Raw genomic sequence first — 18,320 nt, forward strand, 5'->3', positions numbered from 1 at the left:
CCCCCCCCGTGAGGATAGTGCACTACATGCAGGAGAAGCCGACACAGACTGGCGGAGGCCTGGGGCAGTGACTTGATCTTTTGTTTCAGTCTTTGCGAAGAATCCTCGTCTTCCCAAGGATGGGGGAAAATAGTTGCACAATATATCCATGATCAGTGGGTCTGCCTCTCTTTCTTGCTGAAGAAATATCACACCCTGATACCAACCTCAGAGGGTGAAGTTCTGGAACCCATCCTACCTGCCGTCCAAATGCCAGTAAGGACCCTGCAGGCCGCTCTCGAAGCCCTCACGGTCCTGCCTTCGGATCAGGTCCTGCCCGTGTTCCACTGCATGAAAATTTTGGTTCCCAAGGTGAGAGAAAGTGAGACCTGAAGTGAAGAATAACTACAGAACAGAGATCAGTTTCTGAAATTAAGAGATAATTACGTATTTCTTTTTTTTCTTTCTTTCTTTTTTTTTTTTTCCTACCAGCTTTTGACCTCCTCTGAATCACTCTGTGTGGAGTCCTTTGACATGGCTTGGAAAATTATATCTGCTTTAAGCAACACTCAGCTGATATTCTGGTCTAATTTAAAAGCTTTTGTTCAATTTGTTTTTGATACCAAAGTTCTTACCACTGCTGCAAAAATCAAGGGCCAGGCATACTTCAAAATAAAAGAGGTAACTTTTTTTACATTGGGGTAAAAATGCATAATGTAAAATGTACCTTCTTACATTTTTCGAGTTCAGTAAAGTATGGTCATGTTGGAACAGGTCTCCAGAACTTTTTGAACTTGAACTGGAACTCTGTACTCATTAAACAGCTCCCCTTCTCTCCCTCCCCCGGCAACCACCATTCTACTTTGTTTCTATGAATTTGACTACTTTAGGTTAAAAGGAGGTAACTTTTTGTTTTTTTAATTTGTGTGACCTGTAGCACGTGAGGAAGAAGAGAGTTCTGTTTGTAATTACGTATTAGATTTGCTGTTATGTATTCATTCAGTCAGTATGTATTTTGAACCTTCTTCAGTGTCATGAGTAAGAACAGAACCTGTTAAATGGAAGAGATGTGCAAAAGGGTAGCCTGTGAACCACACGTGCCACAGAAACTTACTTTGATTCATATAATGCTTAAAAAGTTTTTTTAATTAGTTGCCAACTTTTAAGAATTAGGCAATTTGCATGAAAGTCTGTTTCCCTTCTCTTGGAATGCTGGAGAATTGGATGACCTGGCCACTCCTAGGAGCTGCCCGTCCAGATAGGGCACGCCTCTTGCATTTCTCCACAACCAGTCCTTGACCATCCTGGAGACCAATGGCAGACGGCAGGTGCCCTCTGTCACCACATTTATGCTGTTGCTTTTCTTGTATAAAGGAACAAGTCTCTAAATATAACCGTAATCAAAAGGTCTTCCTGGTTCCTGAAGGCATTGGCGTTTCCAACCACTGATACACGGTAGGGGACGTGTCGTGGTGGAAGGACGTCATGTCTAGGAACTCGTGTAGACCTTGTTATCCAGGGGGGAAATGGAAAATGAAGTGCTTTTGTGACGCTGCTGTCCCTGCACTGCCTCTCTGTCCTTGCCTGTCCCACAGCACACACCTAGAGACCAGGGTCTTTGCTGCCTCAGAGAAGGGAGGGAGGTGGTGACAAAATGCAAAGGAAACTGAAAATATAAAGGGTGAGAGATTTTTCTCCCTTCCATTCTATTACTTTGGGCAGTTTTTTCTTTTGGAGAGTCTGGGGAGAATATCACTATCAGTGAAATTGCATTTAGTTTTATTACCGAGGAATGAAAAATAAGCATTCTGTGATTATCAATCATCTTGCAAAACTTTTAACGATGAAGAATTTTTAACTTTTTATCCTCTGTGGTTAGGTTGAAACTGTCATTGGAAGCCATCAAACAAGTTGTTTTAGCAACACTTTTTTTTTTAACCTAAATGGGTCAAAGAATAAAATGACCATTGTGTTTCATTCCAGATTATGTACAAGATAATTGAAATGTCTGCTATAAAAACTGGAGTCTTTAATACACTGATAAGTTATTGCTGCAAATCTTGGATAGTTTCTGCTTCAAATGTGTCCCAAGTGTCTTTATCAACTGCTAAAAATTACAGCGAACTTGTCCTTGAGGCCTGTATATTTGGAACTGTGTTTAGGCGTGATCAAAGGTAAAAGACACCATTTTCAACCTGTCTTCATTTCTATTAAGTACCTACTTGAGTAGGATTATGTCTTTATCTTGAGGATTTCAAATTTTTATTTTATTTATTTTTTAAGTTTATTTTCAGAGAGTGAGAGAGGGGGAGGGGCAGAGAGAGAGAGAGAGAGAGAGAGAGAGAGAGAGAATATCTCAAGCAGGCTCCACACTGTCAACATGGAGCCTGATGTGGGGCTCGAACTCATCAACCGTGAGGTCATGACCTGAGCTAAAATCAAGAGTCAGACGCTCAACTGACGGAGCCACCCAGGTGCCCCTACTTTGAGGCTTTCAATTAGACAGATATAAAGTATTAGTTAACTTTAAATTTGGGGTTTTAATATTTTCCTGTCTAAAACCTGTTCTTTGTCAAATATTTTTTATGGGAAGACTTATTCAGGATGTGCAGACCTACATAGAAAATCTTGGCCATGATTGTGCAGCCAACACTGTTATAGAAAAGTAAGTATGGTGGATTTTCCATATCTTGATATAAATGGAATATTCAAAATTTAACATCAGATGAGAGACATCTTGTGTTTGTTACATTTAATAAGTGTTTTCCAGTGATATCTATAAGATAGTGAAAGAGCCTTCAAAAGCATGTTAGAAATTACATTCCCTAGCTAATATATTTTCTCTAGATGTAAAACTTTTTACTAAAATTTGATAAGCTCAAAAAATGTTTTGAAGATGAAGAAAAAGTGAGAAGAAATTATAGCAAATGACATTGGAAGACATCTTTTTACAATGTTATCACATTCTTTTTTTTTAATTTTTTTTTTTAATGTTTATTTTTGAGAGAGACAGAGCATGAGTGGGGGTGGGACAAACAGAAGGAGACACAGAATCTGAAGCAGGCTCCAGGCTCTGAGTTGCCAGCACAGAGCCCGACGCGGGGCTTGAACCCACGAACCATGAGATCATGACCTGAGCCGAAGTCGGATGCTTAACTGACTGAACCACCCACGTGCCCCAATATCACATTCTTGACGGGAATAAATGAGAATTTTCTTGGAGAAAAACACATTTTACTGCAAAATCCAGTATAAATAAGAAAGTGACTACGGGGATCACAAAACCCCAATCTCTTTTCTTTTTTAGGTGGAGGGGTGGTCATCAACATACACATAGTATTCTCTTAGTTTTGGTCACAACTTACCATTTAACAAGTCAACATACTACACATGAAAATAAAATTACTTCTGGAATAGGCCCTAAAGTTTTGATTTCTAGGGTAAGGCTGTTCTTATCTAACCTCTGAATTAATTTTTTTAGAGCTTGTCAAGTAGCCTTTAAAAAATTTTTTTTTTCATATATTTTTCAAAAATGTGTGTTTAGATGTTCATAAAAAATGCACAAATGATAATTGCATATAGGTATCACAGTGTTAATTATTCCAAAAGTTACAGCTGTTTTTTAAGTCACTTGCCACTCTTATACTTAATACATTTTTCATTGTTAATTGTTTAACTGATTTTTTGTTTTCTTGGCTGGTTGAAAGTAGCAATAAAAGTGAAATTTTTTATTTGATGGTTTCAAAATACTTTGGTCTCTACTAGACGAATGTTTTGTTGTTAAAGTGACATTTGCCGACTATAGCAGCTCTAATGAGCTTTGGAAACATGTATTAACAATGTCACTTAACTGATCTTCCCACATGTGGATACTGCACATACAGGTTGCTCAGAGCGTGCACTGCTCCCGAGTCTGCCCAGCACTCGGAGAACGTGCATACACTGTGTGCACAGTAAAGACAAGTGATCGGGTGTTTGATGTGCGTTCATGGCCCCCAGCAAACAGGTGTCTGTGGTCGTCTTTAAGGAACCATTTCATGAGCTGTGATCTGTTCTGTCCACAGAGATCTGAGTGACCCAGGATGGGTGGTGTGTGCACTGTTTTACCAGAAGTCTGGGTGAATTTGTGCTCATTCGGACCTTCAGTACAGGCTGTCTTTTTGATATATCCATTTGTCATCTTGCATTATCCTAAACTACAAAAAAGCATTGTCATCAAGTATGGAGCTCCTTAATTTTAGAAATCTTTGGAAGGTTTTGATATTTTGAAACGAATACGTGACCTATTTTTCTGTTTTGAAAATGTATTAACATAGTTTGTCATTTTACATTTTTTTAGTACTAAGAGAGAAGACCATTATGTGAGAATTTGTGCTGTCAAATTCCTGTGTTTATTAGATGGCTCAAATATGTCTCATAAGTTGTTTGTGGAAGATCTTGCAATCAAGCTATTAGATAAAGTAAATATGCCTTATTTTATACTTTAAATCTTTGTTCTTGATAGCTAACTATGTCAACACGGTAGTATTCTGAATATTTTTTATCAAGAAAAAAACACGTTTTTAGTTAAACATTAGCGATTGTCCAATTGTTTGGTTTTAGAGAAGAAGAATATTTTCCCTGTACTGTCTACACTTTGCTCAGTGTATTTCCTAGTACCAGTCAAAAGCGGTTATGTTTAGAGTCATATATCCATACATTGCTTTATATAAGAAATGGAATAAAAAGGTAAAAAATTTAGGAAGTGGCGTGATTTGAAGAACTGATTTTTTTTTTGTTGTTTGCCAAATCATTTATAAATCTAGGAAGAAGATAAAAGGAGTAAAGTTAAATCTAATGCTCTCTTCTGAATTTGAGGCTGAGATAGATGGAGTCCCGGTCTGCTTTGTCACCTCTGGGCCAAGCTGGGTTATAACTGATGGCCATAGCACCCACTTAAGCCACTCGTACTGAAATAACAGTGTTCACCATGCATTTATGTTCCGCACATAGCAGATCAGCGTCAGGTACAATCTAGGAAGTGGGGTTTTTTTAATGTAAAAATTCCCTTCTTTGCACTGTTGGAGTCGGTGGGCATGTCTCTGAGGAAATAGTGTTTTACTGGTTTCCTGAAGGATGAGTAGACTTTAGAGTTGCAGGATACTCCGTCAGATAGAACACACAGATGTATCATAGTGAACACTGATACGTGATATGAGATATAAGAGTGTTTCAAAGAAAAGCAGAATAAGGACAAGGGACAGCTATTTGGAGGGTCAGAGAGGGCCTCTCTGATAGGTGACATTGGACGGAACTCTGGGTGTATTGTCAGTGAGGCTGGAGGACTCCGGGAGAGGCTGGGGTCCCCAGGCCACACGAGGGAAGTGCTGGCTGGAGGCGTGGAGGGACACGAGGATGCCCGTCGTCCATGGGATTCGGCAAGAAGGCCGTCGTTGGCCGCCTCTCCAAAGACCTTTGACTGGGATGGTGAGAATAAGAAGCCTCGATGGAAGGGCTGAGAAGAAAATGGTTGTGGAGCCAGTGGAGATGAGCAGAGGCACTCTTGAGTTCGCTCTGATGAGAGGGGGTAACGGGATGGTGTCTGGAGGAGGGCGTGGGTCAGGGGTTGTTTGTATGTTGAAGGAAATGATCGGGGTGGGGGGCGGGCGGATGATAGTAGTGGAGAGGCCAGGGTGGTCACACAGGTGAAGTCCTCGAGTAGCCACTTCGCATCCACCAGGCTGGCTCTTAGAAGGTTCACGTTGGTGGACCTTGAAGTCGTTGTCCTAGGTGAAAAGAAGCCCATCATAAAGGGCCACATACTGTGCGATTCCATTTATATGAAGTGTCCAGGATGGGGAAAACTGTAGGGACAGAATAGATGAGTGGCTGCAGGGTCAGGGTGAGAGATCGGGAAGCAAATGCTAATGGGCACAGGACTTCTCTTCAGAGTGATGAGAATGTTCTGGAATAAACAGTGGTGATGGTTGCACAGCTTTGTGAATACACACAAACCCACTGAATTGGACACTTTAAAATGGTGATTTTTATGGCACACGAACTATATTTTTAAAAAAATCCTTGAATAGTCTAGTCTGTTGGCCCTAACGTCCAACAGAAGGATTAGCTTTATTTAAGAGCTGGAAAAGTAAAGACAAAAAAGTTATGTTAGACACTTGCTCAGGCCCAGGAGTTGTTTTTCGAAGGTGAAGAAAACTGAGCAGAGCAAATAATACATGAAAAAGGTAATTTGAAAATAAAAAATGAAAGAATAATCCTAGAGACAGTGGAAAAGGATCGTACTCAGACCGGGGTGGGCTGGGTAGCTGTAGTCCGGAGGGACACCGCGTCCTCCGAGCTGGGGAACGGAGCAGGGGGGCGGCGCTGAGTCTGTGTGAAAGGAGGGAACGCCTGACGCGCTTGTGTTCTGAGCCAGGAGGCAGGGTCGTTTCTAGAGGGAAGACGCAGAAACACGGTTGGCGTTTGAAAACCGAGGTGAAGGTTGAAGTTGTAGCAAAGATCTCGGTTAGAATTAATACACGGTCGTGGTTAAAGTGCCGGAGCCACAGAGGGTGGAATTCCACACCACCGTGTCACTGCTTAGACAACCGTGTGTCTAACGTGTCATCGTAGGTGACACGCACGTGTGTGGACACGCACATAGTTTCGAGTGCATGGACGGATAGAGTGAACCGGAGCAAGAGGACGTGGTGGCCGCCTGGGCAGATCTTCAAGGGCCGCCTGGCGCCACGGAAGAGCTGCTTTGGAAAGAGGCGCCGTGAGTGCGTCGGGCCCCCGCTGCCTGGCTCCAGGCTCACGGCGGCCTGGCCACCCCGTGGGCAAGCGGCTACTGAGCGCCTGGCCTTTGCAGCCCGCTCGCTCTTCTTCTAGTTCTTTAGGCTTTACTGAGGCCTGTGTGCATAGCTCTCTGCTTACCTTTTACTGGGAACTTGCAAAGATTTTGTCAAAGTAGCTTCCAAAGTGATCAGTTCCTGGCCCAGTTATCAGCGATGGACAGTCTTGTCGGGTCTGACATTCCCCCCAGCACACATCATTTTGAAGCCAATCCCAGACGTGAGTTTCATTTCTAAATATTTCAGTATGTATCTCAAAAAGATGAGAATTCTTTTTTTAGCCACACCCACAATACCATTTTCACACCTGAATTCATAATTCCTTAGTATTATCAAATAATCCAGTCAGTGTTTAAATCTACCTGATTGCTTTACATTTTGTCAGTTTGGTTGAAACATGACCCCAAATAAGGTCCGTTCCTTCGGTTGGTTGAGATGTCTCTAATGTCCTTTCATCTACAGATACCCCTCCTCATTCTTTTTAAACTTGAATGTATTTTTGGCAGAAAGCGGATTGTTTTCATTGTAGAGACTTCCACAAACTGGATTTTGCTGTTTGAATTTCTGTGGTGCCATTTACGATGTTTTTCTGATCGCTTCATACAAGATGGTATTGAGATCTAGAGCCTTGATCAGATTTAGGTTTGATTTTCCTTTTGAGGGTAGAGGTGGAGTAGAGTGTACATCCATCAGGAAGCTTAGAGTATTTGGCTGTCTCTTCTTTTGGGATGTTAGTCATTGATGAATTGTCTCATTCCATTAATTCTTTCAAAATGGTGATACTCTAAATTTTTTTTTTTTTTAACGTTTATTTATTTTTGAGACAGGGGAGACAGCTCATGAATGGGGGAGGGTCAGAGAGAGGGAGACACAGAATCTGAAGCAGGCTCCAGGCTCTGAGCTGTCAGCACAGAGCCCGACGCGGGGCTCGAACTCACGGACCGTGAGATCATGACCTGAGCCGAACGAAGTCTGACGCTTAACCTGCTGAGCCACCCAGACGCCCCAAAATGGTGATACTCTAATTATTTTATTCCTTTTTCATTTATTGGCTGAAGTTCCTGTGTACCCAAATATGAAGTATTTAGATACCCTGAGGTATGTTTCCTATAGGAAAGGCAGGATAAACGCTTGCTTTTTTCCTGTTACTTACCAGTTTTCAAAATAATGAATTAAATTAGCTTCCTAGTGTATTCTAGTTTCTTCTAATGGTGATCAGTGATGTTTTTTGTTTTGTTTTGTTTTTTATTATTATTTTTTTTTAACTTAAACATATTGATGTGTTTCAGTCCCTTATCCCAATTTCGGTCAGGTGAACGAGAAAATCTGAGAATGTAACTTAGTGTTGGGTATATGACATTTGAGTTGCGTTGGGGCCTCCATGTGAAATTACCCAGTAACAGACAGGAGTATGATATTTAGGAAAGAGATGGAAGCCATCCTACCTGGTGATAGCTGAAACTTTGAAGACAAGAACGTCTAGGAGGAGGCTAAAAATGGGAATTTAGAAAACACTGACATTTGAAGTATGTTGATAGGAAAAAGAACCAGAGAAAGATCATGAAAAAGAGGTCTGAGAAAGGAGAATAGAAGCAGAATTAGATGGTGTTGGCCTGGTGTTGCTAGTGTTCTTGACTGATCTCATTTAAAACTCTTGTCTACAGGGGGCGTCTGGGTGGGTCAGTTGGTTAAACGTTGACTTCAGCTCAGGTCAGGATCTCATGGTTTGTGAGTTTAAGCCCTGCATCTTGCTCACTGCTGTCAGCTCAGAGCCCGCTTCAGGTCCTCTGTCCCCCTCTCTCGGTACCCCTCCCCCTCATGCTTTGTCTCTCTCTCTCTCAAAAATAAACATTAAAAAAAGAAAAAAGAAAAACCTCATCTGTAGAAAATTTGGCATAGAAACCTCTATGAATTTGTCCATGATTATAACCTTTAATCTCAGAGCACGAGTTCAAACTCAGAGCCTCTTCTTTTCCACCACAAGCTGTGTCTAGGGGCTGTTACCAGTGGCATCCACCGTAGCTGAGAGCAGGTCGGGCGCCGAGGAGAGAAGCTGGGAGGCATTTCTGAGATTTTGGAAGCCCACTGGGTAGGGCCGGTTTGCAGTAGAGTGAAGGGGTAGCGGACCCGCACAAAACGCAAGAATTGTACTTTTAAAAAACTGATTTGATGAATCTCGGAAGGAAACCCAAAGACCTTTCTTCCTCACATATGAGAAGATGAAGGCTGGAGACAGAAAGTTGAGTGAGGAAGGTTGAAGGAGGATTGTTGAAGTGGGAAAGATCACATGGTCAGAGTAAAAAAACTGGACTGGGTTAAAGGCTTTGGGAAAGTAGGAAAGATTTTAACTTGTTTTTGTGGAAATAGGAATGGGACGAGACTTGAGAAAAGCAAAATGATGGTCGAACACAGTAATTCTTTCTTAATTGGGTGTAGTTGGCACGATGTTAGATTAGCGTCAGGTGTACAACTTAGTGATTGGATAGGTTTCTACGTTATGCTGTGTTCACCACAAGTGTAGCTGTGACCTGTCCTGCTCCATCACTCTTACCATGTCATTGGCTATTCTTATGGTCTGCTTCTTATTCCCACAACTTACTCATGCCATAACTGGAAGCCTGTATTTCCCTCTCCCCTTCACCCGTTTCACCAAGTCCCCCACCCCCGTTCCCTCTGGGAGCCATCAGTTCTCTGTATTTGGAGTTCTCATTCTGCTGTTTGTTTGTTTGGTTTGGTTTGGTTTTTTTCGATTCCATTTATGAGTGGAATCATTCTGAAAGTGTGTTCTCTGGACTGGCAGCTTTAATCACCAGGGAACATGTTAGAAATGCAGATTCCAGGGCTCCATCCGCCTTCTGCTGAATCAGAAGCTCTGGGGGTGGGCCAGCAGTCTGTTCGAAGGAGCCCTCAAGGTGATCCTGAAACTCTGTAGACTTGGAGACCACTGGTCTAGTGGCGGTCAGGGCCCAGAATACATGCTTTCGATGAAGTCGGTTGGAGCAGATGATTTTTCTTTTCTTCAGCAGTGCCTGGCAACTTGAAAGTAGGATCAGATTACATAAGACCACTGGGTTGTTTCAAAAGTAGGGAATTTGCAAATGGGTTTGAGGGTATAGTGAAAGAAATTGAATGTGCTCTTGAAGATAGCGTAGAGATTGTTCTTGGGCCCAGGGTGGGTCAGGAGGTGCAAGAAACTAGAGAGATTGACGGACTGGCAGAGAAAAGAAAAATGTTTCCGAATAAAAGAGTTCATTGAGTGGAACAAGTGAAAGGACAGGAAATTTTGAGCCGAAGAGGGAATGTTAGCACTTCCAAGTGAGGACAGTGACTCCAGTGAGGCCCCGGTGGCAAGTGTACTGGGCCATTGATGCTCCAGCATGCTGTGTGATCGCCCTAGTGATGGTTCCATTCTTAGCTGCATCCAGGCTGAGTAGGACGTGAAACCTGAATCACCTCTTTCAGAAGAAAATGTCCCCAAAGAAATCATGGCAAGAGAGGAGGCTGTGAGATCTTAACCATCGTCAGGAGGCATTAAACTCTACGTTAACTTAGCTATTGTCATGAAATTGTATACATATTGACATGCATAGGATGGGATCAGTGAAGAAAGATCACAGAATTTATCAAGTAGATGAGGATTGTCTACATTCGATGACTGGGTTTGGAGATAGCAGATGACCTACTTTTTCATTCCTAGGACATTTGAAAATGTTATCACACTTTTTAAAAAATTTTTTTAATGTTTATTCTTGAGAGAGACAGAGTGTGAGCAGGAAAGGGGCAGAGAGAGAGGGGGCTCTGAGCCGTCAACACAGAGCCCTACACAGGGCTCGAACCCACAAACTGTGAGATTATGACCTGAGCTGAAGTCGGACGCTTAACCGACTGAGCCACCCAGGCGCCCCATGAAAATGTTAGCACGCTCTTTATTGCAATCATAACTCAGCAGCTAAGCACTAGTAGTTATAGAACAAAAGTCAGCCTGGCAGTTGGCTGAATTTAGACAGCACGGACCATCACAAGCAAGAAATGGAAGAGTCCCCCTGCTGCCACTCTCTGGTGTCTCCTGAAGGCGTGGACCGCACTGCCCTCCCTTAATGGTGTTCACATCAAATTGCAGATACCATTACCGCAAACTTCCACAGGACACCGAGGCAGCAGCTGAGAAGCGCGTATATTGGTGCATCGTAAAATGTGTCAACTGTCTCCATCTCTCCTCACCCCCGTGACCCCGTATCTCCACATTAAAGTGGCCACAAAGGCACAGACAGATATTTCCAAATACTTTTTGTGCCAACTGCAGTTTTATGATCTCTTTTCTAACTTGAAAAGCAGATAAATTAACAAAAGCAACTAAATTCATGGTGTTGAAGGGAAATCAAGTGTTCATAAGAAAGCGTCTTTACTTACCTTCCTTTCTGCCTTTGGGGAGGGGTCATGAGCGCCTCTGCACTGTTGACACCTTTTAAATTTGAAGTTGTCATTGGTTTTGTTCTCACTGATCACAAATTCCGTGGGTAATGTGATCCTTGTCCTCTCCCCACCCCAGGATGAGTTGGTGTCCAAGTCCAGAACCCGATACTATGTGAATTCTCAACAGCACAGAGTGAAGAACCGAATATGGCAGGCGCTACTGGTGATTTTCCCCAGGTTTGATCAGGTATAATTTATATTCCATCGGTACCTTTAAGCATGATATTTTGATACGGAACAAAAAATAGTAAAAACTGTCATGTGCTGTTTTAATACTGAGAAAGTAATCTTAAAATTTATTCTTCAGTTCTTAAAATTGAAGTTATTGGGGCGCCTGGGTGGCGCAGTCGGTTAAGCGTCCGACTTCAGCCAGGTCACGATCTCGCGGTCCGTGAGTTCGAGCCCCGCGTCAGGCTCTGGGCTGATGGCTCGGAGCCTGGAGCCTGTTTCCGATTCTGTGTCTCCCTCTCTCTCTGCCCCTTCCCTGCTCATGCTCTGTCTCTCTCTGTCTCAAAAATAAATAAAAACATTAAAAAAAAAAAAAAATGAAGTTATTCATTTGTTTTGTTATTTTGTTTTTGTTTCTGTTTTTGTTTAGTGGAAAGAATCCTAAGGCAATTAGGCATCGTAGAAATAAATTGGAAACTAGTTTACATGGCACTACTTAATGTTTTTTCTTCTTTTTTTCTTACCTAATGTAAATAACATCGTAACTGTTTAATGTCTGGTGTGCCATTTGATTAGAAAATATAGGTCCGCTCACTTCTCGTTTCCCACAGCTAAGTTACTTTGGAGTGCTGTTGTTTTGGATGAGATAGTCATTTCCCATGGCTGATTTTCCCCCCTTAATTTCATGAATTCTGTGATCATATAAACCAGCTAAGGCAAGGCCAAGATCTTCATCTATTACAACAGTCTTTGTCCAGTTACTTTTCTCTTCCCTGAGGAAGAGTGAATGGAATCTGATTTCTCTGATCATCTTTGCTTAGGATTCCTGTTAAGAAAATAGATCATTATTGGAAAGTTAGGTATATCTCACACAATTTTAAAAAGCATTTTTGAATGCAAAAAGTTTTCCTCTGATCTCAGAGTTTACTGTTCTTCCCTCCTAAGGTCTTTTTTTTTTTTTTATGTTTATTTATTTTTGAGTGAGTGAGAGAGAGACAGAATGCAAGCAGGGGAGGGGCAGAGAGAGAGGGAGACACAGAATCTGAAGCAGGTTCCAGGCTCTGAGCTGTCAACACAGAGCCCGATAATGGGGCTCAAACCCACGGACCGCGAGATCATGACCTGAGCCGAAGTTGGATGCTTAACCCACTGAGCCACCAGACACCCCGTCTTCCCTCCTAAAGTCTTTTAAATGTTTCAGAGAGTTTTAAAAACATAGCAAACTCCTTTTTAATACAACTTATGAAGCCTTCTATCTGTGAGAGATAAACACTTAAGTAACTATAAGTACAGAAGTATGTCCAAGTAAATTGTTTGGATAAATGTAAGAGGAAATGGCTAAAAGTGTCCTTTCTGGGGAGGAATCTTAGCAGATGTGTGGGGGCTGCTGATTTTCATCATAGGCCTCTTCATGTTATTTGATTTTTAAAATACCGTACATATTATAGTTAAACACTAAAATGCATTTAAAAAGAAACACTAGAAATGTTTGACTAGGTTAACTGAGAATGTTTTTTTTGTCTTGGCACAGAAGGGCCCCGAGGATGAGGGGAGTGTTGGGGAGAGGTGGGGGGCACGACAGAGCAGGTGGGCTTGTCAGGAAGAACTCCAGCATGTCTGTGAGGGAGCAGCCACGGCTGAGAATTTTAAATTCTTGTACCTTGTGGTTGCACTTAACTTTCACACCCATCGTGCAAGGCAGGCCACGCGTGTGCCCCTGTTGCCTAGCAGGGCCCTGGAGTTCAGGGAGGCGGGTGACCTGCCTGCACGATAACGCGGCGGCTGAATGATGGGGGTGGAATTTCACAGCAGGCTCTACCCGGCTCCAAGCCGGATTTTACAGAGCTGTCTCAGGGCCTACAAATGAGCTTGTCTGCTCCTCTTCTGCCAATTAGAAATGTTTTGAAGATAGATTCTTCTTTAAAATAAAGAAGTATACATCATAAATGTGTTTATATGTTACCGAAGTATGTATGTGTACATATTTTTACCTGCTACTTAGGTATGGTCCCTTACCCAAATGGAAGTACAATTTTGAAAAGAAGGCTGGGGCGAGCGAGGATGATGTGGGAGCTCAAGGTCTTGGCCAGAAGAACTGGGGAGGCTGTAAGGGCAGGTGATGTGCAGTCCAAAGGGAGAAAGGAGCCCCGGACCTGCTTCTCCTGGGTCTCGTTTGCCTCCTGCGGACTCTGGCATCAGTCCTTCCTGTTCCAAGTTTTAAGCCCTGACATCTTGATGGATGCTGGTTTGAATCTGAATTCTGCCACCTGCCAGGTTTTGAAAAAATATTTAACTTTTCTGAATCTTTTCTTTTCCCTATGAAAATACAGAGCAATAACCTTCCTCATAGACTTTATGTCCAAGCAAATTATAAAGTACCCAGGAAAGTACCTTATCATTATGATTCAGTAAACAGTTTTTAGGTTTGCTGTTTAGAGAGTTGTAGATCTGATAATTACTTAAAATTTTAAGCTGTTTCAGGGTTCCAGTCGGTAAAGCATGCAGCCCTTTTTATTTTTATTTTTTATTTATTTTTTTAAGTTTATTTATTCATTTTGAGAGAGAACATGCATGCAGAGGCAGGGGAGGGTCAGAGAGAAGAAGAGACAGAATCCCAAGCAGGCTCTGTGACATCACCACAGAGCCCAACGTGGGGCTCAAACTCACACCCACCTCCCTGAACTCCAGTGCCCAGCTGGGCAACAGGGGAATACATGTGGCCTGCCTTGCACGATGGGTGTGAAAGTTAAGTGCAACCACAAGGTACAAGAACTTAAAATTCTCAGCAGTGGCTGCTCCCTCACAGACATGCTGGAGTTCTTCCTAACAAGCCCACCTGCTCTGTCGTGCCCCCCACCTCTCCCCAACACTCCCCTCATCCTCGGGGCCCTTCTGTGCCAAGACAAAATATTCTCAGTTACCCTAGTCAAACATTTCTAGTGTTTCTTTTTAAATGCATTTTAGTGTTGAGCTGTAATATGTACAGTATTTTAAACAGGCTCAGACTCCTGTTCCTGTGAGATCCTGACCTGAGCCGAGATCAAGAGTCGGATGTTCAACCGACTGAGCCATCCAGGTGCCCCAACATGCGACTCCTTTTAAGTGTTTAGTTATTCATTTTTGAGAGAGAGAAAGAAAGCACAAGCTGTGGAGGGGCAGAGAGAGAGGGACACAGAATCCAAAGCAGGCTGCAGGCTCTGAGCTGTCAGCACAAAGCCTGACGTGGGGCTTGAACTCACGAACCGAAGTCAGACGCTTAACTGACTGAGCCACCCAGGCTCCCCAGGCATGCAACTCTTGATCTCAGGGTTGTGAGTTCAAGCCCCCACATTGGGTGTAGAGCTTAATTTAAAAAACAAAAACAAAACAAAAAAAACCCTTGAAGTTATTTTTTTTTAATGGTGACTATTTAAGTTCGAATTAATAGCCTTTTTCTTTGTAAATTTTTTTTAATGTTTATTTATTTTTGAAGGAGAGAGAGAGAGAGAGAGAGAGCTTGAGCTGGGGAGGGGCAGAGACAGGGGGAGACGCAGAATCTGAAGCAGGCCCCCGGCTCTGAGCTGTCAGCACAGAGCCTGATGCAGGGCTTGAACTCACGAGCTATGAGATCATGACCTGAGCCAAAGTCAGACGCTTAACTGACTGAGCCACCCAGGTGCCCCAATAGTCATTTTGGAAGTTGCTACAAGACTGTATCTTAATTGTTCCCACCTTGGTCATGCCGTGGTGGCAATCATATTGCAGCTCATGAGTGTATCAAATCGACATGATGTACACTTTAAACTTGAGTGTTATGTATCAATTATATCTCAGTAAAATAAAACAGTTAATCACCATAACATAACCATTTAATTTATGAACTTTATTTTTCTCAGAATTTCTTGAATAGAATTATTGACAAGATTTTCCGTGCTGGTTTCATCAATAATCAAGCATCCATAAAATATTTTATAGAATGGATTATCATATTGATTCTTCATAAATTTCCTCAGTTTCTTCCGAAGTTCTGGGATTGTTTTTCTTATGTAAGTAAAAGAGATTTTTTCATAATTTTTGAAATTCAAATATTTTGGCTATGCTGGGAGATTTGTTTCATTTTAATAGTTGTGTTTTTGCCTGTCAGTTGTCCTGTGCCTGATGTATTGACTTCCTGTGTTCTGTTTTGCAAAATCTGAATTAAATGAAGAGACAGAGATCCCTGGCATTCCTCCTGAGTTATCAGTCTTCTGTTCCCACAAAGTAAAGATGGAAAAGGCTTATGTTACTGGGAAGTCAAGAGAAATGGGTGCCTTCTCTATCCTTATTCACCAAGCAATGTCTGTGTTTGTTTTTAGAAATAAGAACAGTGAGGGGCGCCTGGGTGGCTCAGTCAGTTGAGCGTCTGACTTCGGCTCAGGTCACGATCTCACAGCTCCTGAGTTCGAGGCTCATGTTGGGCTCTGTGCTGACAGCTTGGAGCCTGGAGCCTGTTTTGGACTCTGTGTCTCCCTCTCTGTCTCTGCCCCTCCCCCACTCATGCTCTGTCTCTCTCTTTCTCTCTCTCAAAAATAAACAAACATAAAAAAAAATAAGAACATAGAGGAATTAAATGCAGTCTTTACATTTTAAAAGAGTTTTTTAGTAGGGAAGTTCCACACAAGCCAAGTGGAGAGACTGGGAGGGAGCCCCCTCACCAGCTGAGAACAAATATCCCCTGATTTCCATTCTTACTTCACCTCTACCCTCATCCCCCACCCCCACCCCATTCCTCTCGGCCTGACATTTCTTGTATCTTGCAAATCATTTATAAGGCACGGATAAGTGATAGGGTTTACAATTGCAGTCTCCTGGCAAATAATGAACTCTTTCTAAACATCAGTTCTAAATACTTGCCCTGAATGGTTTTCGTTGGTTCCCCAAAGCAACTTCCTTTTCTTAATACAAATGACCTTGCTTTCTGCTTTGTGTGAAAATGGAGATGACTTTCTTCCTCAACGTATCTTTCTGTCTCTTCCTTTCTGTTTCTTTTTTTTTGGGAGGCGGGGGGAGAGACCACATTCATATAACTTTTATTACAGTCCAGTTATAATTGTTCTATTTTATTTATTTATTTATTTAATATGAAATTTATTGTCAAATTGGTTTCCATACAACACCCAGTGCTCATCCCAACAGGTGCCCTCCTCAGTGCCCATCACCCACCCTCCCCTCCCTTCCACCCCCCATCAACCCTCAGTTTGTTCTCAGTTCTTAAGAGTCTCTTATGTTTTGGCTCCCTCTCTCTCTAACCTTTTTTTTTTTTCCTTCCCCTCCCCCATGGTCTTCTGTTAAGTTTCTCAGGATCCGCTTAGAGTGAAAACATATGGTATCTGTTTTTCTCTGTATGACTTATTTCACTTAGCATACACTCTCCAGTTCCATCCATGTTGCTACAAAAGGCCATATTTCATTCCTTCTCATTGCCACGTAGTTCTCCATTGTGTATATAAACCACAACTTCTCTATCCATTCATCAGTTGACAGACATTTAGGCTCTTTCCATAATTTGGCCACTGTTGAAAATGCTGCTATAAACATTGGGGTACAAGTGCCCCTATGCATCAGCACTCCTGGATCCCTTGGGTAAGTTCTTAGCAGTGCTACTGCTGGGTCATAGGGTAGATCTATTTTTAATTTTTACAGTGTGGAGATTCCTCAAAAAATTAAAAATAGATCTACCCTATGACTCTTCCTTTCTGTTTCAGGGGAAGAAATTGTTGTCTTTGTCACATCTGTCCCCATCCTTATTTGTATTCTAGGGGGACTTCATTCTTCATTCTTCTTCTGTTGACTTTTCTTCTGTCCAGCCATTGTCTTAGTGCCATCTTTCCCTTACTGCAGCCACCCCTCATTTTGTTGTGATTTGCTTTGTTACGTTGCACAGACACCGCGATCCAGACAAACGCAAGGTTTGTGGTAACCCTGCATCCAGCACGTCTCCTGGTGCCATTTTTCCAACAGCACTTAGTCACAGTGGGGCTCTGTGTTTGCATTTTGGTAATCCTCACCATATTTTAGACTTTTTCATTATCACATTTATTATGGTGATCTATGGTGATTTTTGGCTTTCGCCGAAAGCCCAGGTGATGGTTAGCATTTTTCAGCAGTGAAGTATTTTTTTTTTAATTTTTTTTTAACGTTTATTTATTTTTGAGACAGAGAGAGACAGAGCATGAACGGGGGAGGGGCAGAGAGAGAGGGAGACACAGAATCGGAAGCAGGCTCGAGGCTCTGAGCCGTCAGCCCAGAGCTCGACGCGGGGCTCAAACTCATGGACTGCGAGATCGTGACCTGAGTTGAAGTCAGACGCTTAACCAACTGAGCCACCCAGGCGCCCCAGCAGTGAAGTATTTTTTAATTAAAGTATGCACATTGCATTTTAGGCATAATGGCTACCAAACACTTCATAGTCTACTATAGTCTGGTGTAGATGGAGTCTAGTAAATGTCACCTTTATATGCACTGGGAACCAAAAAAGTTGCTTGACTCCTGTTATTGTGATACTTGCTTTGTTGGGATGGTCCAGAACCAAGCCTGAAGCCTGTGGTGTTTCCCAGGCATGCCTGAATTACACTTTCGGATGTGTGAACTTTGCCCTCCTCTCTTCCTTTACGTAAATGACTGTGGTCAACGACGTTTTCAGAAATCCTATACTGAGGATTTCATACGCAGCTCCAGACCGCCTTTTTCTCTGTCTCCGTCTTCCTTACGTTTCGTGCTGGCACCTGCTTTCTCTACAGCTGACGTCCGCTGCAGTGAACCATGTGGCCCCTTCCCTGTCAGGTTGATGGACGGCTTCCCTGTTTCTTTGATGTGTTCCCTTTCCTTCCCTCAACCCTCACGCTTGGT

At 42.5% G+C, this 18,320-nt stretch overlaps 1 protein-coding gene across 1 annotated transcript in view; it reads left to right on the top strand.

Moving 5' to 3' along the window:
• TARBP1 (TAR (HIV-1) RNA binding protein 1) overlaps window positions 1-18,320 on the top strand; it is a 93,517-nt gene that overhangs the window by 50,965 nt on the left and 24,232 nt on the right. Inside the window, exons 18-24 of the mRNA XM_049645980.1 lie at window positions 90-351; window positions 472-660; window positions 1,963-2,153; window positions 2,573-2,644; window positions 4,319-4,439; window positions 11,362-11,472; window positions 15,329-15,478. Coding sequence (XP_049501937.1) covers window positions 90-351; window positions 472-660; window positions 1,963-2,153; window positions 2,573-2,644; window positions 4,319-4,439; window positions 11,362-11,472; window positions 15,329-15,478 — 1,096 coding nt within the window. The remainder of the gene's footprint in view (window positions 1-89; window positions 352-471; window positions 661-1,962; window positions 2,154-2,572; window positions 2,645-4,318; window positions 4,440-11,361; window positions 11,473-15,328; window positions 15,479-18,320) is intronic.

This window comes from Panthera uncia, chromosome D2 (genome assembly GCF_023721935.1).
Source record: "Panthera uncia isolate 11264 chromosome D2, Puncia_PCG_1.0, whole genome shotgun sequence".
In the NCBI taxonomy this organism is placed as follows: Eukaryota; Metazoa; Chordata; class Mammalia; order Carnivora; family Felidae; genus Panthera; species Panthera uncia.